The sequence below is a fragment of the Sapajus apella genome, unplaced genomic scaffold (genome assembly GCF_009761245.1).
Source record: "Sapajus apella isolate SASKATOON/1434 unplaced genomic scaffold, GSC_monkey_1.0 scaffold62, whole genome shotgun sequence".
NCBI classification, from domain to species: Eukaryota; Metazoa; Chordata; class Mammalia; order Primates; family Cebidae; genus Sapajus; species Sapajus apella.
The window spans coordinates 1,116,428-1,140,672 of NW_022437002.1; the positions used below are offsets into that span (position 1 = coordinate 1,116,428).

General features: G+C 38.8%; 1 protein-coding gene across 38 annotated transcripts in view; it reads left to right on the top strand.

The window, feature by feature from the left end:
* The window catches only part of EPB41 (erythrocyte membrane protein band 4.1), a 223,570-nt gene that overhangs the window by 113,491 nt on the left and 85,834 nt on the right, over window positions 1–24,245 (top strand). For 37 of the 38 annotated variants that reach the window (XM_032246650.1, XM_032246649.1, XM_032246625.1 and 34 more), the window contains exons 6-9: window positions 6,350–6,425; window positions 8,634–8,852; window positions 20,928–21,015; window positions 23,593–23,745. In XM_032246650.1, the coding sequence (XP_032102541.1) occupies window positions 6,350–6,425; window positions 8,634–8,852; window positions 20,928–21,015; window positions 23,593–23,745 (536 nt within the window). The remainder of the gene's footprint in view (window positions 1–6,349; window positions 6,426–8,633; window positions 8,853–20,927; window positions 21,016–23,592; window positions 23,746–24,245) is intronic. The other variant, XM_032246623.1, reaches the window with a different exon arrangement.

The following is a 24,245-nucleotide window of genomic DNA, read 5'->3' on the forward strand; positions in this document are numbered from 1 at the left end:
AAAATAAAGGACTGTGGAAGAAAAAAGAATGGAAGAACAAGAATTGCTTGCCACTGACCCTTCTGACATTGTGGCTTTGCTCCTAGCTCTAAGCCCTCTAATGTATAGTCTCACCTTATACCCTGATAAGACTGATGTCTTGGGATAAATATTTCTGGGTTGAAAAAAGTATAGATTCATATTTTGCAAGTCCAGACTCAGTGGCTAATTAAGACTACCTGTCCTTTTAGTTTAGTTTTGAAGAAACTTCCAGGAAATGCTATAGTTGTTATTTATCATGATTAGTAAGTTTTTCTTTCACCTGAAAACAAACTTTGCTTTTCATTTGTTTCTTAGAAGAAAACACTTTTGTTACGGTGAAATGTTTTCCTTTAGACCCTGTTTGTAATTGCTTTAGTTTTCTTAAGTAAAGAAACAAAATATTCTTGGACTGATAACTTTTTGCATTTGCTTTCTACCTATAAAAGCTTGTTTTAAAATGCAAGTCACAGCAAAAAATATTAATAATATTTGAAACACCAAAAGAAAAGTATAACTCCTTGCTCCTTTCAATGAAAATACTTTTAATATGAAATATTACTAAGGAGCATATGATTATATAAGAAGATTCTTTAGGAGGAAAAATTAACAGAGTTTTTGATGAGTAAAAAAGAATATCTAGTGGATCGTCTTCCTGGATATTAAAAAAAATCTTGCTAAGAAAAGGAACCTAAATATTTTTCAGTTAAAAAAATTACAGAATAATAAAAACATTTCTTTCAACATGGGGGGAAAAAAAACCCATGTCCCTTACAAAAACTTTAATAGGGAATCAAATTGTAAACATTTTTTTAAGCCAAAGAGAAGAATAACATTTATTGCAAAGGTGGGTTTTTTTTTTTTAAGTTTTTTTTAGTGACAGCACTCTGTCACTCAGGCTGGAGTCAAGTGGCGCAGTCCTAGCTCACTGTAGCCTTGAACTCCTGGACTCAAGGGATCCTCCCTCCTCAGTCTCCAAAGTGCTGGGATTACAGGTGTGACCCACCATGTGTGGCTGGTCTGAATGTATATAGACATACATGAAAGTGTGTTTTAGTATAAATATGCAACCAATCTTTTTTGTTTAACATAATTTAGAGTGCTATCCATATCAATATATATACATTTATTTCATCTCTTAATTTTAGGCCAGGCACGATGGCTTATGCCTGTAATCCCAGCACCTTGGGACACTGAGGAAGGAGTATTGCATGAGCCCATGGGTTTGAGACCAGCCTAGGCAACATATGGAGACCCCGTCTCTACAAAAAATTTAAAAATTAGCTGAGTGTTGTGGTGCATGCCTGTAGGCCCAGCTACTCAGGAGACTGAGGTGGGAGGATCACTTGGGCCTGGGAGATTGAGGCTACAATGAGCCATGATCATGCCACTGCATTCCAGCATCTGTGACAGAGTGAAACCGTATCTCAAAATACTACTGCTACTACTACTAATTTTTAAATGATTATACACACACTAAATGGGTCCTATTGATGGGCATTTTGGGTTAATCCCAACGGGTTACTATTACAAACAAGCCTGCAGTGAATTTATTTATATGTATATCTCTGTATACATATGTAAATGTCTATAGATAAATTCCTAGAAGTATAATAAAAATGATGACTATTAAAATTATTACAGATATTCAATAATATTTTGCATTTAGTTGTCATATCTCTTTAGTTTTCATTAATCTGGAATAGTTCCTGAGTCTTTAAAGTATTTCATAATATTGACAGGTTTTTATTTTTATTTTTTGAGACACAGTCTTGCTCTGTCACCCAGGCTGGAGTGCAGTGGCACCATCTCAGCACTGCAGTTTCCACCTCCCAGGTTCAAGAGATTTTCCTGCCTCAGCCTCCCAAGTATCTAGGATTACAGGCACCCACCACCATGCCCTGCTTTTTTGTGTTTTTAGTAGAGATGGGGTTTCACCATGTTGGCCAGGTTGGTCTTGAACTTCTGATCTCAGGTGATCTACCCACCTCGGCCTCCCAAAGTGTTGGGATTACAGGCATGAACCACCATACCTGGCCAATAGTGACAGTTTTGAAGAATAGAGATGAATTATTTCATTTTAATTAATTAATTAATTAATTAAGTTTTTGGAGACAGCCTTGCTCTGTTGCCAGGCTAGAGTGCAATGGCATGATCTGGGATCACTGCAACTTCTGCCTCCCGAGTTCAAGAGATTCTCCTGCCTCAGCCTCCTGAGTAGCTGGGACTACAGGCACACACCACCACACCCACCTAATTTTTGTATTTTTAGTAGAGACGAGGTTTCACCCTGTTGGTCAGGATGGTCTCAATCTCTTGATCTCATGATCCGCCTGCCACGGCCTGCCAAAGTGCTGGGATTACAGGTGTGAGCCACCATGCCTGGCCCAGATGAGTTATTTTATAAATGGTCAGTTTAACTTTGTCTGATATTTCCTCATGGTTAGATTCAGGTTATGCACTTTTGGGAGGAATGTCACTACAGTGTTACTGAATTAGAAGACAGAAAGTTTAATGTTAACATTTTTTTAGAGCTTTTCCAGCTACATTTTCTTCTTTCACTAAATATTCTCCATGAAGTGTTATTAATTATTTCTGCCATAGTCTAGAAATGGTCACTGACTAAAGCTTATTTTTAATATTTTTTGAATCCCAAATGATTAACTTTTTTAGCTTTCCTGTTGCATTTAACCCTGAGCTTGCTTATATGAAACTGGGTAATTGTTTTAGTAGTCTCTAAAACTCATAATTGTTGCATGGAAAAGAATAGGAACTGAAAGTTCTTATGAAAAATATTCCTACGTTGGCCAGGCTAATCTTGAACTTCTGACCTCAAATGATCTGCCCACCCCATCCTCCCAAAGTGCTGGAATTACAGGCATGAGCCACTGCGTCCAGAGACAAAGTCTTACTCTGTCACCCAGGCTGAATGCATGGCATGATCTTGGCTCACTGCAACCTCAGCCTCCTGGGTTCAAACAATTCTCCCACCTCAGCCTCCTGAGTAGCTGGGACTACAGGCGCCCACCACCACGCCTGGCTAATTTTTTTGTGTGTGTTTTTAGTAGAGACAGGATTTCACAAGTTGGCCAGGCTGGTCTTGAACACCTGACCTTGTGATCCACCTGCCTCAGCCTCCCAAAGTGCTGGGATTACAGATGTGAGCTACTGCACTTGGCCTGCATTTCTTTTTAAAAATATTTTTTTCCCTGGAGCTTTAGCATTCCTATATGACCTAAACAACAATGCCATGAGATCAGTTACTTTATTTCATTCTTTCAGTTAGCAAATATTTCTTGAGTACCTATTGAGGCAGGAGAATACGACCTGGAAGCTTGTCTTTTTAAGGTCTATATCAAGAATTATAAGTTAACAATGGATAGATTGATGTGATTTTATTATATTAGAAAGTGAAAGAGTAGGTGGTATTGGTTTGTGGTATACACTGAAAATACTTCCCCCACTCTCCTTCTGAGAAACAATTATGAGTTTGTCTTTCTAATCTAAGTCCCATGTAAAGTTTCTGCAATATGAAGCATTAGAAGTGAGTTGGGCCGGGCACCGTGTCTCATGCCTGTAATCCCAGCACTTCAGGAGGCTGAGGCAGGTGGATCACTTGAGGTCAGGAGATCAAGACCATCCTGGACAACATGGTGAAACCCCATCTCTACTGAAAATACAAAAATTAGCTGGGCATGGTGGTGCTTGCCTGTAACCCAGCTATTCAGGAGGCTGAGGCAGGAGACTCACGTGAACCAGAGGTTGACAGATCTGTCGGTGGTTGCAGTGAGCCAAGATTGTACCACTGCATTCCAGCCTGGCAACATAGTAAGACTCCATCTCAAAAACAAAAAAGAGGAAGTGAGTCGATGATAAGTATTAGTATCTGACTAACTTTGAGATACCCTTGTTATATGGTCTGGAATTTGCCTTTTAGTTCGTATGTTGAAGGAAGGAAAATGTTGGCTATTTCTAAGGAAATACTATATTAAATATTTTGGTATGCTTAAAAGCACACATTAAGACATTCAAACTAATTCAAATCATAATCTGCATATTTTCATTGTAAACTATTAGCAATAAAATGGTATTTGGAGATGAAACATTATGGACACAAAACACAGAATGATATTTGACACATAGATGTTTGTAGCAGGATAGTAGAGTCCAGTGGTTAAAAGCATGGGCTTTGGCTGGGCCCGGTGGCTCACACCTGTAATCCCAGCACTTTGGGAGGTCAAGGCAGGAGGATCATAAGGGCAAGAGATTGAGACCATCCTGGCCAACATGGAGAAACCTGTCTCTATTAAAAATACAAAAATTAAGCTGGACGTGGTGGCACATGCCTATAATCCCAGCTACTTGGGAGGGTGAGGCAGAAAAATCGCTTGAACCCAGGAAGCAGAAGTTGCAGTGAGCCGAGATCGTGCCGCTGCAGTCCAGTGTGGCAACAGAGCAAGATTTCGTCTCAAAAAAGAAAAAAAAAGCATGGGATTTAGAGTAAGAGAACCCTTGGTTAACTAGCTGTGTACTTTCCTAAGCATTTGTTTCTTCATACATAAAATGAATTAACGCTACTATAAAATGAATTAGTACCTTCCTCCTTGGGTTTCTCTGAGGATTAAATGTGTTAATGTATGTAAGAGGGCTGGCTTAGTACCTGGCATGCAATAAGTCCTGAACAAAATGGCAACTCTTAGCATCATAACCAATTATACTTATTTGGGCTGAGACCAGGCCTTACTTTTAGGTAAGCCAACAGTCATGCTAGAAAAACCCTGAAGGGAAGCAATCAGCTGGAAAAATGGAAATGCATTCTCCATTTAACCTTTACTCATCTCTGATTTTCATTGTAGGTCAAAAATATGACACATTCTTATGAGTCTTAGGGTTAAACTCTTGTGGTTTTCATACCTGAAATATTTTTATTAAAACTATAGTTTCTGAGAGCCACCTATATTACTTCTTGTTTCTAAAATAACTGCCTGTCTCACCCATATTATTGAGAAGAATGCTTTTGTTTGAGATGCTGTTGACAGATCTCACAAATATGCCATAACCAAAAAATAACCTTTATGGGTCACGTGAATGACCTTCTGAGGACCCAGAGTCATAGACTTTGTAATGGTGCTTCTATTAATGATGGACCACATATACAGTGGTGGTCCTATAAGATTATAATACCATTTTTTAAAGACAGGGTCTTTTGTGTTTTTTTTCTTTTTGAGACAGGGTCTCGCTCTGTTGCCCTGGCTGGAGTGCAGTGGTGCAATCACAGCTCACTACAGCCTCAACCTCTTGGGCCCAAGTGATCCTCCCATCTCAGCCTCCCAAGTAGTTGAGACCACAGGCATGTGCCATCATGACTGGCTAATTTTTTTATTTTTGTAGAGTTAGAGTCTCCCCATGTTGTTCAGTCTGGTCTCAAACTCCTAGGTTTAAGCAATCCTCCCACCTTAGCCTCCCAAAGTGCTGAGATTACAGGTGTGAGCCACTGTGCTGAGCAGAAACAGAGTCTTGCTCTGTCACCCAGGCTGAAGAGCAGTGGTTCAATCAATTCACTATAACCTTAAACTCCTATGCTCAAGGGATCCTCATGCCTCAGCCTTCTGAGTAGCTGGGACTACGGGCATACACCACCATATCTGGGTAATACTTATCTTTTTTGCAGAGACAGGATCTCACTTTCTTGTCTAGGCTGGTTTCAAATTCCTGGCCTCAAGTGATCCTCCTGCCTCAGCCTCCCAAAGTAAATAATATCATATTTTTACTGTACCTTTTCTGTGGTGAGATATACAAATATTTACCAGTATGTTACAGTTACTTACAGTATTCAGCACAGTAACATGCTGTACAGGTTTGTAGCTGAGGAGCAATAGACTATATCATGTAGCCTAAGTGTGTAGTAAGCGAAACCGTCTTGATTTGTGTAAACACACTATGATGTTTGCATGATGACATGGCATTTCTCAGAGTATCTCTGTCATTAAGTGAGACATGTCTGCATATAGATCACATTTTGAAAACCATTGCTACAAACAAGTTGACTTTTAAGATGGTTTTCCTTATGTTATTTTGTCTTTGTAGTTCTAATCCTTTATAAATAAAACTGTTATATTAAGTCAGGCAAAAAAATGAGATCCTCTAGCTTGAATCATTAGGTAATATCTAAGCAACTTTCTTCTTTTTAAAAAATTATTTTATCCACCAAGCATGAAAATATTTAAAGATATATAAATGAAAAAAAAGAAACATTTGAATATTTTGAGGTACTTCCAACAATTAGAAACTTGGATATAAACATAAAATTCTTTTGTGTTTATTTTTATAGGTATCCCTTGGAATTTTACATTTAATGTGAAGTTTTATCCACCTGATCCAGCACAGTTAACAGAAGACATAACGAGGTAAATAAGTGATAGTTAAATATGTAATTTTTACATAGAGTAATGTGTATGATGAGATAGTAATTCTTACCACTATAAGCTCTGCTAATTCCCTATTCAGAACTGAAGAAAAATAATGAATTAAGTAGCCTAAGATTGAAAGTTTCTGGTCACTTCAAGGCAGGTGTACAAATAAGTGAGCCTAAAAGCCTTAAGTATCTGTGACCTGTATCACAAGTATCAGGAAAGTGGTAGGGAAACTGGCCTTGCTTATCATGGGTATTATACCAAGCTGTAGACAGGGCTTCTACCAGCACCCTCCAAAGGGCAAGACACAAAAATAGTGATAAAGTGGCTCTGCTGTTTTTTTGGGTCTCTTTTCATACTCCTTTCCTACCATGTTTCTTCTTATAGGTATCAAAAAAGCTGAAAGTCTAAGTGTTATTATTATTTCTTCCTGTCTCCCTTTTAAAATGTTTGATGAAGTACTTAGTCCCCTGAACTGAATCTTCCTTGGACCCCACCTAATTTGTGAAATCTTTTACGCTTTAGAAACAGCCTACTGATGTCTTTTAAGAAAATAGCTTTTATTGGATTCTATAAAAATATTAACTAAAAAAATAAAATGGAAAATCAATATATTATAAAGCACTACTATGCATATTTATATCCATGACATCTTGCATAGGGTCTTAGCCATAGTAGATGTCTGGCAAATGTTTGTTAATTAAACTGTTGGTTGTTGAGTAACTGCTTTCCATTTCTGATTTTGCTGCCAACTATCTGATTCCAGGCAGACTTAATAGTCTCTAGGCCTCAGTTTCCGTATCAAATAAGAGAATAGACTAACCTCTTAAGAAATCTGAATATTAAGTTCTGTAAAAAGTCAATACCATTTTTTTCTTATTACTTATCGTCTAGTTATCCTCAGTACATTCTTGAAGTTGAGATGCCAGATCTCTGCCTTAAAAAGTTCTTTCAGTTATTTCTTTTTCACAGTAATATTTGTCTTTTGGAATTGGTAATCATCTTTCTTTATCTAGGCTTATATATGAAACAAAACATATCTAAAAACTTTTGCTAATTATTTACATTTCAGAGGAGTTTAAAATTTTTGTGCCTTGTTTGGCATTGCTCTGACATTTAAAAATACATGTACGCAGTCAGACACAGTGGCTTATGCCTGTAATCCCAGCACTTTGGGAGGCCGAGGCAGGCAGATCACTAGGTCAGGAGATCGAGACCATCCTGGCTAACATAGTGAAACCCCATCTCTACTAAAAATACAAAAAATTAGCTGGGCATGGTGGCACATGCCTGTAATCCCAGCTACTTGGGAGGCTGAGGTGGGAGAATCACTTGAACCCAGTAGGTGGAGGTTGCAGCGAGCCAAGGTCACACCATTGCACTCCAGCCTGGGCAACAAGAGAAAAATTCCATCTCAAACTAAAAAAAAAAAAAAAAAAAAAGTATGTTTGTTGGACTGAACTGTTTTAACTGCAAACTGCAATTCCCAACAGTTTAGCACACAGATGGAGTTAGTCTTACAAGGTGGCTAATAGTTTGTGGAAGGCTGCATGCGACTTAACTCATCTTGGAGACAAAATACACCAGAATATTTATATCCTAGTGAAAATGTGTCAGTAATATCATCTTTGTATATGAAGGGCAATATCTGCATACTTGGCAAAGCAATGTGATAGAAAAGAAAGGGCCTGGCTTTGGAGCCAGTCTTTATTACTACCTGACACTGAGCACGCTAAGCCGCTGAGCTGCTTTCTCATCTATAATCTGACAATGATACCTCCCCTCACAAGTGTGTGTGTGTGTGTGTGTGTGTGTGTGTGTGTGTGTGTGTGTGTGTGTATTAGGTGAGATAATTTGTATATCTGGGGTACTTAGTATACTTAAAAAAATATTAGTTTCGTTACTTCCTTTAGACTTTCCCAACTTTTCCTCTTTCTAAACATGTGTCCAACATAGTTACAGTATTTTTTTTAAGTTTTAATATGGAAAAATTTCAAACACACAGAAAGAGAGAAATAATAGTGCAATGAACTACCTAGATTGAACAATTATTAATATTATCTTTACTTAATTGCTCTCTTTTCTTGTTTCTCCTTATTTTTCTCTCTCCCTTTTTCTTTCTGCCCTTTTCTCCTTTTTCTCTCTCTATATTTTGTTATTGTTGTTGTTGCTGACATAACATCTTTTCTCTTTTGGCTGTAGATATTATTTATGTCTTCAGCTTCGGCAGGACATAGTTGCAGGACGTCTGCCCTGTTCCTTTGCAACCTTAGCATTGTTAGGTTCTTACACCATCCAGTCTGAACTGGGAGACTACGACCCAGAACTCCATGGCATGGATTATGTTAGTGATTTTAAACTGGCCCCGAATCAGACCAAGGAACTTGAAGAGAAGGTCATGGAACTGCATAAGTCATACAGGTGAATATGTCTCCAGGGTTTGTTCAGTGTTTGTTTTGGCAATGAGTTTAAATACTTAGCATGGCATTGGTTCAGTGTTTGCCTAAGAGGGAGCATGGTGCCCTAGAAAGAGTTTCCTCCACTGTTTGACTTTGGGCAGGTCACTTAACCTCTCTTAATCTAAGCTTTCTCATCAGAGTAATGGGCATTGCATTGTAGGATGAAAACTAAATGAGGTAATATATGTAAAGCACTTAGTGCAGCTGCTGGTTCAGTGCTCAGCAAATGGCAGCTATTATTATTTTTGTCGCCTTACCTTTTATTTTTTATCAGATTTAAAACTCACTATGCTGCATTAGGTGCCTTAAGATCCTTAGAGCAGGGGTTTTTAATTTGAGATCTTTATACATGGATAGATTTCAGAGGGCCCATGAAACTCTTGGAGGGATTTTTAAAAGTCTTTGTTAAATTCACTGACTATCCTGCTTTTTTACCTGAAAATTATTGATAATGTTGGGAGGTATCAAGTGATCAAAAGCAAGAGTTTAGTGTCAGTCTGAGCTGGGCTGAAATGTTGACCTTGGTTCCGACCTTGTGACCTTAAGTCATTCAATTATAACTTCTCCGAGCCTCATGTTTCTTATATTTCTGATGGAGATTATTACCTCAGAGAAAATAGGGTGACTGCTAGGTTTAGAAAAGGTATTGTGGGCTAAGCGTGATGACTCATACCTGAAATCCTAGCACTTTGGGAGGCCAAGGCAGGAGGGTCCCTTGAACCTGGGATGTCAAGGCTGCAGTGAGCCAAGATCACATCATTGAAAGGTAATGTGTGTAAAATACTGAATACAATGTCACAATGTCTTTCACATGGTAAAAATTCAATAAATATTAGCTAATATTAAAGTGCCAGAATAATTTGTGTTTCTTCCTACCCATACATTCATTGTTACTTGAGTGACTTGCTGTAGCTAAGTTCTATAAACTGCCTTAGTATATTAATGTGAAAGTCTGACCTTGGCCTTGAGTTAGTACCCTAAGTTATGTTAGCACGAGTTAGGTTACAAATCTCCAAAGGGTAACACTGCTCAAAGAGAAATCTAAAGAGTGGTCCTGGTAGGCTTGCCATGGTAGTAAAAAATATTCTTTCTAGCCATTGAGCCATCTTGTTCATGTTGGGGTAGTTGGAATGGGATTGCATGGATTGGGATGCTTCAAATGAGAGATCTTTAACTTAAGGTGCCTTATTGCCCCTGTAGGTTCAGGTACCTCAGTCATGAGGACTGTAGTAAGGACTTTAAAGTCTACAACCTACATAGCAGTAGTCTTTTTTTTTTTTTTTTTTTTTTTTTTGAGATGGAGTTTCACTCTTGTTACCCAGGCTGGAGTGCAATGGCGCGACCTCGGCTCACCGCAACCTCGGCCTCCTGGGTTCAGGCGATTCCCTTGCCTCAGCCTCCTGAGGAGCTGGGATTACAGGCACGCGCCGCCATGCCCAGCTAATTTTTTGTATTTTTAGTAGAGACGGGGTTTCACCATGTTGACCAGGATGGTCTCGATCTCTTGACCTCGTGATCCACCCGCCTTGGCCTCCCAAAGTGCCGGGATTACAGGCGTGAGCCACCACGCCCGGCAGCAGTAGTCTTATAAGAATTATCCAGCTCTCTTGGGGTCACATTATTTCGAAAGAGAACTGCATGTTTGATTTTTAAGTTTGGACTTATACATTCCAGTACTAATATCTGAAATCATTACATATACCACTTTCAATTGTCTTTGAATGCATTTTTAGTACTTTTATATTCTGGTTATGATTCTCAAAATTTACATATATAAGAAATATATGCATATATACATAGAAAAGCAAGTACTGGAAAGAAACAAAATAATTTGATTAGTTAGAATGTCAGGATTGTAGGGAAATATTTTTATTTTCTAATAATTTAAAAATATTTTATTAGTAATAATATAACCTTTGGGCAATCAGTAAAATAGTAGAAGAAGATATTTTACTGCTGCTATAGAGCTGAACCACAGAAAATGATGGTGTCAGATTATGACTGTTACTTTAAATCTTTCTCTGATTGTTTTTTTTTTTTTTGAGACGAAGTTTCCCTCTTGTTACCTTGTTATCCAGGCTGGAGTGCAATGGTGCGATCTCGATCTCGGTTCACCGCAACCTCCGCCTCCTGGGTTCAGGCAATTCTCCTGCCTCAGCTTCCTGAGTAGCTGGGATTACAGGCACGCGCCACCATGCCCAGCTAATTTTTTGTATTTTTAGTAGAGACAGGGTTTCACCATGTTGACCAGGATGGTCTCGATCTCTTGACCTCGTGATCCACCCGCCTCGGCCTCCCAAAGTGTTGGGATTACAGGCGTGAGCCACCGTGCCCAGCCAATTGTTTTTTTTTAAAGAGAGATGGAGTCTCACACTCGCCCAGACTGGAGTGCAGTGTGATGTGATTATAGCTCACTACAGCTTCAATCTCCTAGGCTCAAGTGATCATCTCAGCCTTTTGAGTAGCTAGGACTATATGTATGTGCCACCAAGCTCAGCTAATTTTTAAATTTTTTTATAGAAATGGTAGTCTCACCATGTTGTTCAGGCCAATCTCCTGGCCTCAAGACTCCCAAAGTGCTAGATCTACAGGCGTGAGCCACTGTGCACAGCCTAATGAGTCTTTTAAAGTCTACAACCTACATATGTAGTCTTATACGAGTTACCCAACTCTCTTGGGGTCACACTATTTCCAAAGAGAACTGCACGTTTGCTTTTTAAGTTTGTACTTATCTGATCATAATAGAGTCTCAGGTTTGAGAGGACTTATAGTCTCTCATTCAGTGGTTGATTCTCCTTTATAGAATTGTTACATAATCATTATAGTAAGTAGCCAGTTATTGTGCATCCATTATTATATGCTAGATACTATGGTAAGCACTTGATGTTAAACATCGTGTTTAATCTTTATAACCACCCTTTGAGTTAGGACAACAGTTCCTAAAGGGTGGTCCGTAGACCTTGGAGATCTTCAAGATTCTTTCAAGGGGTCCATGAGGTCAAAATTGTTTTTGTAATAATGCTAAGATGTTAGTTGCCTTTTTCGCTGTATTCAAATGGGTGGAGCACAAATCAAGGCAGTTGCAGCAAACTACTAATAGTCATTATATTGTTCTCCAGCATGCACTTGGTGGTTAAAAAGAAAGCCAGCTTACCTTAGAATTTTCCTAACAAAGCAGCAAAAAGTATTAATTTTATTAAGTCTTGAATACATTTCTATTTCATATTCTATGTGATTAGATGGGAAGCATACATGAAGCCTTTCTGCTGCATACTGAAATACAGCAGTTGTCTCAAGGAAAAGCACTTGTGCAATTGAGTTGTGAACTGAACTTGGCCATCTTTCCTATGTAACACCATGTTTTCTTGAAAAAATGACAAACTATGATTATTTGGACTTGGTTATTTGACATACATTTTCTCAAAAATGAAATGAGCTTTTAGGAAAGCAACTGACAGTATTTGTTGCTAATGACAAAATTCAAGCTTTCCAGTAAAAATTATAATTTTGGAAAACTTTTATATACTCCCCTGATCTTGACAGGTTTTAAAGACTTTTCTGCTAAGGTCGGTGCTGATTTTAATGAATGTGATTTTTTATACATACATTGTATAGTGAAACATGTCAAGGTTTGGAAGATTTTCATAATTTGGTGAACCAGTATTTTTCAAATTAGAAATGCACAGTGTTACAAAATCATGCATAAGTAAACAATCCATTCAAAATGCAAGATAGACCAATGGAATGTAACAGTATAAAAAGTTCATTGATAAGTTTTGACATTTCGCATTGTAACTTATCTTTATTGATAAGTTTAGTATAATACCAGAAAAGAATATTTTAGGCCAGGCACGGTGGCTCATACTTATAATTTCAGCACTTTTGAAGGCCGAGGCGGGTGGATCACGAGATCAGGAGTTTGAGACCAGCCTGGCTAATGTGGCAAAACCCCGTTTCTACTAATAATACAAAAATTAGCCAGGTGTGGTGGCGGGCGCCTGTAATCCCAGCTACTTGGGAGGCTGAGGCAGGAGAGTCACTTGAACCTGGGAGGTGGAGAATGCAGTGAGCTGAGACCATGCCATTGCACTCTAGCCTGGGCAAGAGGGAGACTCTGACTCAAAAAAAAAGAGAGAATATTTTTAATTCATAGACATTCCTTTTCCAGCTACATGTCTGTGTGAGATCAGATTTCTTCACATACTGCCAAATTAATATATTGCAATAGACTAAATGAAGAAGCAGTTGGGAGAATTTAGCTGTCTTCTATGCCAGACATTGAAGAGTTTTATAAATACGTAAAGCAATATTGCTTTTCATTACCTTTTTGGAAAATATTGTTATTTTTCAGAAAATATGTTATTCATGTTTAAAAAAAAATGGGATTACTGTATTTTATTTTACTTTATTTTGAGATGGAGTTTCACTCTTGTTGCCCAGGCTAGAGTGCAATGGTGCGATCTCAGCTCACTGCAATCTCTGCCTCCTGGGTTCAAGCAATTCTCCTCCCTCAGCCTCCTGTGTAGCTAGGATTACAGGCATGTGCCACCACGCCCAGCTAATTTTTGTATTTTTAGTAGAAAGGGATTTCACCATGTTGGCCAGTCTGTTCTTGAACTCCTGATCTCAGGTGATCCACCCGCCTCAGCCTCTCAAAACGCTGGGATTACAGATGAGAGTCACTGTGCTTGGCCGCATTACTATTACTTTTTAGAATTTAATAAACATTTAAAATTTTGCTTAGTTAAAAAAAAATTAATATTGTGAATGCTGATAGCTATAAGCCACATAAAGAAAAGTTCTTGGGCCAGGCGTGGTGGCTCACACCTGTAATCCTAGCACTTTTGGGAGCCTGAGGTAGGTAGATAACAAGGTCAGGAGATGGAGACCATCCTGGCTAACATGGTAAAACACTGTCTCTACTAAGAATGTAAAAAATTAGCCAGGCGTGGTGGCACGTATCTGTAGTCCCAGCTACTTGGGAGGCTGAAGCAGGAGAACTGCTTGAACCGAGGAGGTGGAAGTTGTATACCACTGCACTCCAGCCTGGGTGACAGAGTGAGACTCCATCTCAAACAAAAAAAGAAAGAAAAAGAAAAGCTCTTGGCTGGGGCAGTGGCTTATATCTGTAATCCCAGCACTTTGGGAGGCTGAGATGGGCAGATTACCTGAGGTTGGGAGTTCGAGATCAGCCTGACCAACACGGAGAAACCTCATCTCTACTAAAAATATAAAATTAACGGCATGATGGCATATGCCTAGAATCCCAGCTACTTGGGAGGCCGAGGCAGGAGATTCACTTGAACCTGAGAGGCATAGGTTGTGGTAAACTGTGATTACACCATTGTACTCCAGCCTGGGGAACAAGAGCGAAACTCCATCTCAAGAAAAAGAAAAGAAAAGAAAAACTCTTTAGGGTCCTCAATAATTTTTACAATAATTGTTAAGAGAATAAAGAGGTCCTGAGATCAAAAAAGTTTGAGAACCACTGAGTTAGGCAGTAGGGCACCATAGTTAAAAGCTTGGGCTCTGGAGTCAGCCTTTCTTTGAATTCAGAATCCATTCCTTATTAGCTGTGTGAGTTAATAAGTTACTTACGCTCTCTAAGCTTCAGTTTTTTCATCTGAAAAATAAAGGTAATAATGTGAATTTTCTAATTGTTAAATCAGAAAATTTATATGAAGTGATTAGTACAATGACAGTATATAAAGTTCAAATATCTGCTAGGATTAATAATAATTCTTATCCTCATTTTACAAGTGATGAATGTATATGTCTTGGTTTGGATAAGTAGTTTTAATTTTTATCAGAATTTAAACCCAATTAGGTGAAACAATCTCAAGGGACAAATGGATATAGTTCAGTTGATGTTCTGTTAGGGATGTGGTAGAAATTGAGGAATAATGGATCACCATGATGAGAACATTTAGAAGTCTGTTATCTTGGAATTTACTTGCTCCTGTTTGGAAAGGTTTGCTACCTTCACAAACAAACCCAAATGAACAATTTAATTATGTCCAACAACATGGCTTTTTTTTTGAGACGGAGTCTCACTCTGTCACCCAGGCTAGAGTGCAACGGCGCGATCTCAGGTTACTGCAACCTCCGCCTCCCAGGTTCAAGTGTTTCTCTTGCCTCAGTCTCCTGAGTAGCTGCGATTACAGGCGCATGCCACTGCATCCAGCTAATTTTTTGTATTTTTAGTAGAGACGGGGTTTCAACATCTTGGCCAGGCTGGTCTTGAACTCCTGACCTGGTGATCCACCCGCCTCTGCCTCCCAAAGTGCTGGGATTACAGGCGTGAGCCACCTCGCCCAGCTCAACATGGCATTTTAACTAATCCAAAGAAACTTCTGCTGAGGCATATGCATTTTACTATGCATTGGCAAGTGCAGTACAAGCAAATACCATCCTGCTTCTGAAATAGAAGACAACTGGTGTAAATGGAATCCTTAGTAGTGGCCCTTTGCCCAGACCGGGATTTTAAAGCTATAATTAACACTTTAAATTTACACTAGCAAATCAAGCTTTAAAATTAATTGCCCTCCATTTATGGGTATTAGGAAGGTATGTAAACTTGTCTGTTGTCCCCCACTTAATTATTTGAAATCATAATCCTTAACTAAGAGATATAACAAACATTACTAAAAGGCAGTCACATAATACTGGAACTCACTGAATAGCTCTATTCTGACCCCATTTGCTTGAAAAAAATGTAGGGAAACTTTATTGTAACTTCTCTTCTTAATGAGCAAGAGTTAACCAGTGCCAGAGCCTTCTGGTCAGGTACTTTCATAAGCTGCAGTACTTAACAAGTAGTAAATTATTAGGTGGTACTGAATAAATTCAAGACACTACTTTTAATGGTTTAGAGGTATCTAATCTCTTCCCAGCTGGTTTGTTATGAGTTTCAAAGGTCTTAGAAATTTTAGGGAAAACCGTGATCATTAAAATTTTAAGGCAAAAAATAATTTATTTTGTGATATTTTTTAAATATACATGTTGTGTTAACATGCAAAGATGTCTGTGGGTGGTGAGACTATAGATTTTCTTTTCTGTGCTCTTAAAGATATTTTCCAAATTTCATACAGTGAATGTGTATGATTTTTATAATCAGAAAAAGCTTTCTGGGAACATTAGGTGGGGCAGAGCAAGGTAGTCATCCATGCAGAGGGGCAGTCTGGCTTGGAATATTGAGGCCTAAGAAGAGTGAGAAGTCAGCCTGGCATGAAGAGTCAGCTTCAAGTGGATGAGGATGATAGTGATGTGTGGGCACCTTGTGGTGGGTTTCGGAAGCCAAACAGAGCAAGAGCATCCATGTGGGGGAAAGGCCTACGCAGGATGTGGGAGGCATCCATATGGGGTGGTACTTGATGCAGAGTGTCAAAACCTAAGCAGGGTGAAGAGATGGTCCCACATCAGCAGTCAGAACCCTGGTGAGGTAAGGAGGACATCCACGTGTACTGAGAAGCCCAGAATGGGGAATTCAGGGTTCAAGTAGGGTGAAAAGGGCATCTACATATGGGAGGGGTCCATGGCTGCAATGAGAGATTATATGATCATATCGAGAGGGACTGATCAAATTAGTCAATGTGTTCAGGGTAATAAGAGCCAGGTTTCTCACTGTCAGTAAAGGGAGACCTAAATTATGGAAAGGGGGAAACTAAAATGAACCCTGTTAGGATATTGTGTTAAAACTGGAGGCTTCAATGTGAACTTGTGGTTTCCAATATATAGATAGGTAGAAATAAAAATATAGATGTAAAAAGGTAGATACATACACAGATACAAACTCTACTACATTGTATCAGAAGGAAATACTGGAAAAATGATGGGAAATGGTCAGAAGGACACAGAATCTAGCTTGGAGAGGTTCCCACTGATCAAATCTGGGGCAATTTAAGCATTAAAATAAATAAGGAAAATAATTGATGTACTACATTGAATAAAATGAAAATTCATCAGTCTGTACTGACATAAATAAATTGAAATTTTAAGGCTGAGCAAGATGGCTCATGCCTGTAATACCAGCACTTTTGAAGGCTGAATTGGGCAGATCACTTGAGCCCAAGAGTTCAAGACCAGCCTGGCCAACATGATGAGACCCCCATCTCTACAAAAACTACAACAACAACAACAACAAAAAATTAGCTGGGTGTGGTGGCACATGCCTGTAGTCCCAGCTACTCAGGACTGGGCAACAAAGGGAGATCCTGTCTCTACCAAAATAAAAATATTAATAAATTAGCTGGGTGCGGTGGCACACGCCTGTGGTCCCAGCTACTCAGGAGGCTGAGGCGAGAGGATCACTTGAGTTAAGGAGGTCATGGCTGCAGTGAGCCATGATGGTGCCAGTGCACTCCAACGTGGGCAACAGAGCAAGACCCTGTCTCTTAAAAATTTTTTTTTCTTGGCCAGGCATGGTAGCTCATGCCTGTAATCCCAGCACTTTTGGAGGCTGAGGTGGGCAGATCATGAGGTCAGGAGTTTGAGACCAGCCTGGCCAATATGGTGAAACCCCTCCTTCTCTACTAAAAATACAAAAATTAGCTGGGTGTAGTGGTGCGCGCCTATGGTCCCAGCTACCAGCTACTCAGAAGGCTGAGGCAGATGAACCATAGAACCATTTGAACCCGGGAGGTGGAGGTTGTGGTTAGCTGAGATGATGCAACTGCACTCCAGCCTGCGCAACAGAGTGAGACTCAAAAAATAATAATAATTTTTTGCTTAAATTAGTTTTATATATTTTTTAAAAAAATTTAAAGGGATCTTATTATGTTGTGCAACCTAAAGTGCAGTGCTATTTACAGGTATAATTATAACTCACTTGCAACCTTAAACTCAAGCAATCTACCTGCCTCAGCCTCCCAAGTAGCTGGGACTGCAGGTCACTGCACCCAGCTAGAATTATTCCTTTTCTTTCTTTTTTTAGAGACAAGGTCTCTTTATGTCACCTAGGCTCATAGACTCAAGCAATACTCCTGCTTCAGCCTCCGGAGTAGGTAGGACTATAGGTGTGTGCCACTGAGCCTGGCTAAAAATTAGGTTAAAAATTTTAAATGCAAACATCAAACTGCAAATATAAATATTATTTTCAACTAACAAGGAAATTTTAAAGTTAAAGATCTCTCCTTATTTTTTGAAGCATGCTATTTATAGAAGCATGTAAAGCATGCTTATTTATAGAAGCATCTAACTACATACTGTGAAATTTAAATCTATATTCAAATTGGTTGACCCTATTAATGTCCCTTAGGGTAGGGCAGGAGGAGTGAGTATAGGGAAGATTTTTATCATGATTGTTTTATTTAATGTTTTAAAATTTGTCTTCAAATTCAAGTGATCCAAATTGTGTCTCTTAATTTTATGATCTGTATGTAGATGAACCATTGGACTATCAGAAAACTGAGGTTGCAATAATAATAACTATTCATGTCTATAAAGCAGTTTTACAACCATTATTTCAATCCTAATAGTAACATTCATTCATTCAGCAAAAACAAAAAAAATCATTGCCTGTCCTAGTATCTGGAAATACACATTATTATGATTCTTGTTTTGTAGAGGAGATGGAGGGAGACACTGGCTGACCACTCATGGAGCCTGGATTCTGGCCTAAGTAATGTGACTTGAGTTCTGACTTAAGTCTGCTGTCTCAACTAAGGGTCCTGACCTGCCTGTGATAATGTGATCCCTGAGGACCTGTTTCTTCAACAGCAAAATTAAATTGTTATATTCTTTAAACTTCAAACTCCTTTCCAGCTTCAAAATCCTAAAATTCAGCCAGGAGTGGTGGCTCATGCTTGTAATCCTACTATTTTGGGAGGCTGAGGCTGGAGGATGGCTTGAGCTTAGGAGTTCAAGATCAGCCTAGGCAACATACTGAGACCTCCTCTGTACAAAAAATAAGAAAATTAGCTGGGGTGACACTCACCTGTAGACCCAGCTAGTCAGGAGTCTGAGGTGGGAGAATCACTTGAGCCTGGGAAGTGGAGGTTGCAGTGAGCTGTGTTCGCACCGTTGCACTGCAGCCTGGGTGACAGAGTGAGACCCTGTCTCAAAAAGAAAAAAAGAAAAAAGAAAAAGAAAATCCTAAAATTCATCTCATTGATAACAGTAACAACAACAGAAACATAAAATAGGAGTAACACTAACTAGAAAAAAATGTAACTAGCCAGGCGTGGTGGCTCACGCCTGTAATCCCAGCACTTTTAGAGGCTGAGGCAGGTGGATCGCAAGGTCAGGGGTTCGAGACCAGCCTCACCAACATGGTGAAGCCCCATGTTGGTGGGCGTGGTGGCACGCACCTGTAATCCCAGCTACTTGGGAGGCTGAGGCAGGAGAATCACTTGAACCCAGGTGGTAGAGGTTGCGGTCAGCTGAAAGCTGGAACTCTAACCTGGGTGACAGAGTTAGACTCCATCTCAAAAAAAAGAAAAAGAAAATAATGTATGTAATTTAGATGGAAAAACAATTTTAAAGTACAAAACTTTCCTGAAATGCTTTTAATGACTTGAATATAGAGACTTGCATAAGGGGCTAATTTTCCATTCTTTTGTTCTTCAATTTCGGGTTCGTTAATGAATAGAATTTATAGAATGCTTCAGTGCTTGTGAAAATAAGTTTATTCACGAAGTCTGAGTCATTAACAAATCTGCAGCCTCTCTCCTGTTATATATATATTTTGGTGGTGGTTGTTCCAAGGAATCCTTTGTCTTTTTAATTAGGGTAAACACAGATGTATTCGGAAGAGACTTTTCTGTGTTAAATGAAGAGACCCCTCCAGCTTTCTCTAGCTTGAGGCAGTCTTATGGGAAACTGGCATTTACATATTTTTTCCTTGGGGATGTGGCTGTATTATTGTTACTGTGAAGTTATACTTGATTGGTCTGACTTGTGCAGCATTAGGAGTGATATTTTTGTCTTGAAAGCTCTATGTAACAGCTCATGAACACTTTTCAAAAGAGGGAAAATTTATAGAGGAGAGAAGACTGTCACAGTGAGTGTTTAGACAGTGAGACTGACTGTTTTCAAACAAATCTAATTCATTATATGCCTGGTAATGAAGACATATTAATAACAGAGAAAGCAACACACCATTATCTATGTGCTTCTATTAACCAGTTTATTTTGTTTATATCAGTGGACAAGACACCATCTGTTACCAGAAATTTTCTTTTCATCAAGCCTGCCCCAATTAAGAGTCCTCAGTTAAATAACATTAGCTGCCCTCTTGTTTAATTTCCATAACTCAATTCAGGGGTATGGAGAGAAAAAGGTGGCTATAAGAGGATATCGTAAATTGCACCATGCCCTCTGAGGATTTAATTTGATCATCTCCTTGGCAAGAAAAATTAGTGGGAGGAGTTTATATATGTTGGAGAAAAAGAGTAAAGCGAAAGGGGCAGAACTAATGATAGATGAAATAGCTTTAAGAAAACTGTTTAGTAGGGCCGGGCATGGTGGCTCAAGCCTGTAATCCCAGCACTGTGGGAGGCCGAGGCGGGTGGATCACGAGGTCAAGAGATCGAGACCATCCTGGTCAACATGGTGAAACCCCGTCTCTACTAAAACTACAAAAAATTAGCTGGGCATGGTGGTGCGTGCCTGTAATCCCAGCGACTCAGGAGGCTGGGGCAGGAGAATTGCCTGAACCCGGGAGGCGGAGGTTGCGGTGAGCCGAGATCGCGCCATTGCACTCCAGCCTGGGTAACAAGAGTGAAACTGCGTCTCAAAAAAAAAAAAAAAGAAAGAAAGAAAACTGTTTAGTAGTATTGAAAAAAATTGGAGGGGATAGATTTTTGGTGGCTTTTTGTTTCCCCTTGATATCTTTTTCTAAGGCATATTTTAATTATTTAAATAGAGGTAGTGATGAATCCTATTCCATAATAACCTACATTCAGGACTAGGAAGTATATCTTATATACATAGTGGTATGTATATGTTCATGTGTTTTAAATACAATGAATATATAAATGTTACTGTAAATGCTGACACTATGACACTGAAAGAATTTTATGTTTTTATTCTATCAAAGATCCATGACTCCAGCACAGGCTGACTTGGAATTTCTTGAGAATGCCAAAAAGTTGTCTATGTATGGGGTTGATCTTCATAAAGCAAAGGTAATGATAACTTTGTCCTTTATTAATATCCATGTGTAAGACATTATATGATACATATCTGTTATGCATGTATCACATTTGTGTCATATAATACTTCTTACCAACAACTGGGGTATTTTAAAACATTCAGAAGAGATACTAGATAGGCACAGCAGCTTGTGCCTGTAGTCTCAGCTACTCAGGAGGCTGAGGTGGGAGGATCACTTGAGTCCAGGAGGTTGAGGACACAGTGAGTTATGACTGTGCCACTGCACTCCAGCCCCGGTGACAGCAAGACCTCATCTCAAAAAAAAAGAGGGAAATAGTAGTTCTTGTTAGCATTTTAAGTGTATCAGTGAAATCAGTCAACTGTATCAATTGAATTTTCCTCTTAGCATATCCATTCTCGAATAAAGTTTCATATCCAAGCTACTGTTAAGATCAAAAGATAGCCCCCTAGAGAAAAGGAAATTGATTTTCCTAAAAGGTAGTAACATTTAAAAATGTAGAGCAGTGGGCAGCAGACCTGTTTGACAGCCAGCACCACCTACATGAGAATCACCAAGGGGGTGTTTATTAAATATGGAGATTCCTGAGCTCTTCTCATATTTATAGAATTAATTTGGAGAAAAGGTTCTAGAATCTCCAGATTTAATAAGCATCCAAATGATTCTAATTCATGCTTGAATATGAAAACCATTGGCCTACAGTAGTGGTTCTCAAAGTGTGGTCTCTGAGTCAGCAACATTTAGCCTCACTTAGGAACTTGTTAGAAATGCATATTTCAGGCCCCTTCCCAGGCTTGCTGAGTTAGAATCTCTGGGGGTGGAGCTCAGCTCAATACATTTTAACAAGTTTTCCAGGTTATTCTGAGGCACACTGAATGAACCACAGTGGCTCATTCAAAAACCACTAGGATAGGACCCTGGAAACTGAAGCTTTAATCCTAGTTTTACCTAATGCAGCCTAACGGAATGAATACTTAAGGAAAGTCTCCTGACTTTTCTCATCTTCAACTACTAAAGTTGCTGGGGAGGTTCAGTGCAAGGCATAGTGGCTCAAACCTGTAATCCCAACAATTAGGGAGGCTGAGGTGGTCAATCGCTCAAGCTCAGGAGTTCAACACCAGCCTGGGGAACATGATGAAACCCTGTCTCCATAGATATTACAAAAAATTAGTCAGGCATGGTGGTGTGTTCCTTTGGTGGTCCCAGCTACTCTGGAGGCTGAGGTGGGAGGATTGCTTAAACCCAGGAGGTAGAGGCTGCAGTGAGCCTAGATTGCACCATTGTGCTCCAGCCTGGGCAACAGTTGAGACCTTGTCTCAAAAAAAAAAAAAAAATTGCTCTGAATTGTTTTTGGCTGGGTACTACAACTTCTATGAATCTCTAAAGTATATTGGAGGAAGATCAGTACATCAGATTAGATATATTTCTAGAACTGAAATTGTTGGATTTTACTTCTCAATTCCTGCTGGAAACTGGTGTCAAGTCAGGTATTGATGCAGTATTATAAAACAAATTGTTTTTCCAAAGTGAGATGTAGTTATACCCACAAGCTTTAAAAATTTAAGAGGGTATCTTCTGGGAAATCCTCAGTTACACAGTCACTGAATTGGAAATTTATGTAATTTCTACTTCTCTATTATGCTTGTATATAATACATGTAGGCACTAATATATTTATCTGTACTCATTTTCAGGAAAAGAGTAGTCAAGAAGCATTTAACTTTGTGTTTTGATTACTTATCTAAACAATCTTAGCTGTAGGAACTAACTCAGCTGAAATTGATTTTTGAATTACAGATATAAATGATTAATATTACATATTTAATTTTTTAAAAGTTTTCTTTAATAAAGTGGCATGTAGGTTGGGTGCGGTGGCTCACACCTGTTTATCCCAGCAGTTTGGGAGGCCGAGGCAGGTGGATCATGAGGTTAGGGGTTCAAGACCAACCTGACCAACATGGTGAAAGCCCGTCTCTACAAAAAATACAAACAAATAGCATGGTAGTGTGCACCTGTAATCCCAACTCAGGAGGCTGAGGCAGGAAAATCAATTGAATCCAGGAGGTGGAGGTTGTAGTGAGATGAGATCCCACCACTGCACTCCAGCCTGGGTGACAGAGCGAGACTGTCTCAAAAAATAAGTAAATAAATAAAGAGGCATGTAAATATGACTTCATTGTGCCTTAATGTAACATCTTGACTTAGGGATCATATTTTTAATTTAATATAGTTAACATCGATTTTAAGAGCCTAAGATTGTTTTGTGCTGAGTTTATATAGGAATAGAGTTAACTCCTGCACTTAACATGATTTCTGGAGCTATTACCGCTTTATCATAAAAAAACAAGAATTATATTAATAATTGTGCATATATTTTTGATAGTATACCTAGCTCTAAGCCCTGCTTTCCAGGAAGTCATGACTGCTGATTTAAACATAATAGGCCCATAAATTATAATTGTTAGACTAAGCTTTCTTTTTCATTGTATGTTTTGTAACTGGTTTTGGTTATCTTCAGATTATCTAGTAATAGTCAACAGTATAATGAGTACTTTGCTCCAGACTGAAATGCTAACATTTTTCTTTTTCAGGACTTGGAGGGAGTAGACATCATCCTAGGTGTCTGCTCTAGTGGCCTCCTGGTTTACAAAGATAAGCTGAGAATTAACCGCTTCCCTTGGCCCAAAGTGCTAAAGATTTCTTATAAACGTAGCAGCTTTTTCATCAAGATTCGGCCTGGAGAGGTACAGAATTTGTATTTCCTTCCTGCTAAACCAGATGCAGACTGTATCTGACATATCTGTTCATTTCCATTTTCCTGATTAAGTCATCTAAGAAGTTTCTCTGTAGTTAACTATTCAAGGACTGATAATTCCGTTTTCTAAGTTGATCAGTCCTGTGATGCTGCTGCTTTCTCTTACTACTGGTCTTCTGGACGTTCACTTTTTATAAGTAAATATGCCATCACAAAAAGTTAAACTGATAGATTTGTTCCTTGTTTACTCCAAGCAAAAACTTAATGGAAAAATATTTTTAAATTGAGTAGCATGAGATTTTAAAATTATTTGGGAGGATAAATTACTCATTTTCGGCCCCATGAATCCCTTACCTCATATAATTAAAATTTATTTGTATGCGTAGCTTCTCATGGCTACTGAGAGTGTGTTCTAGGGCCAAGTTCTAGATTTTTAATAGAGTTGAATATTCAACTTCATACCAGATAATTCATTTATTAGTTGGTTTC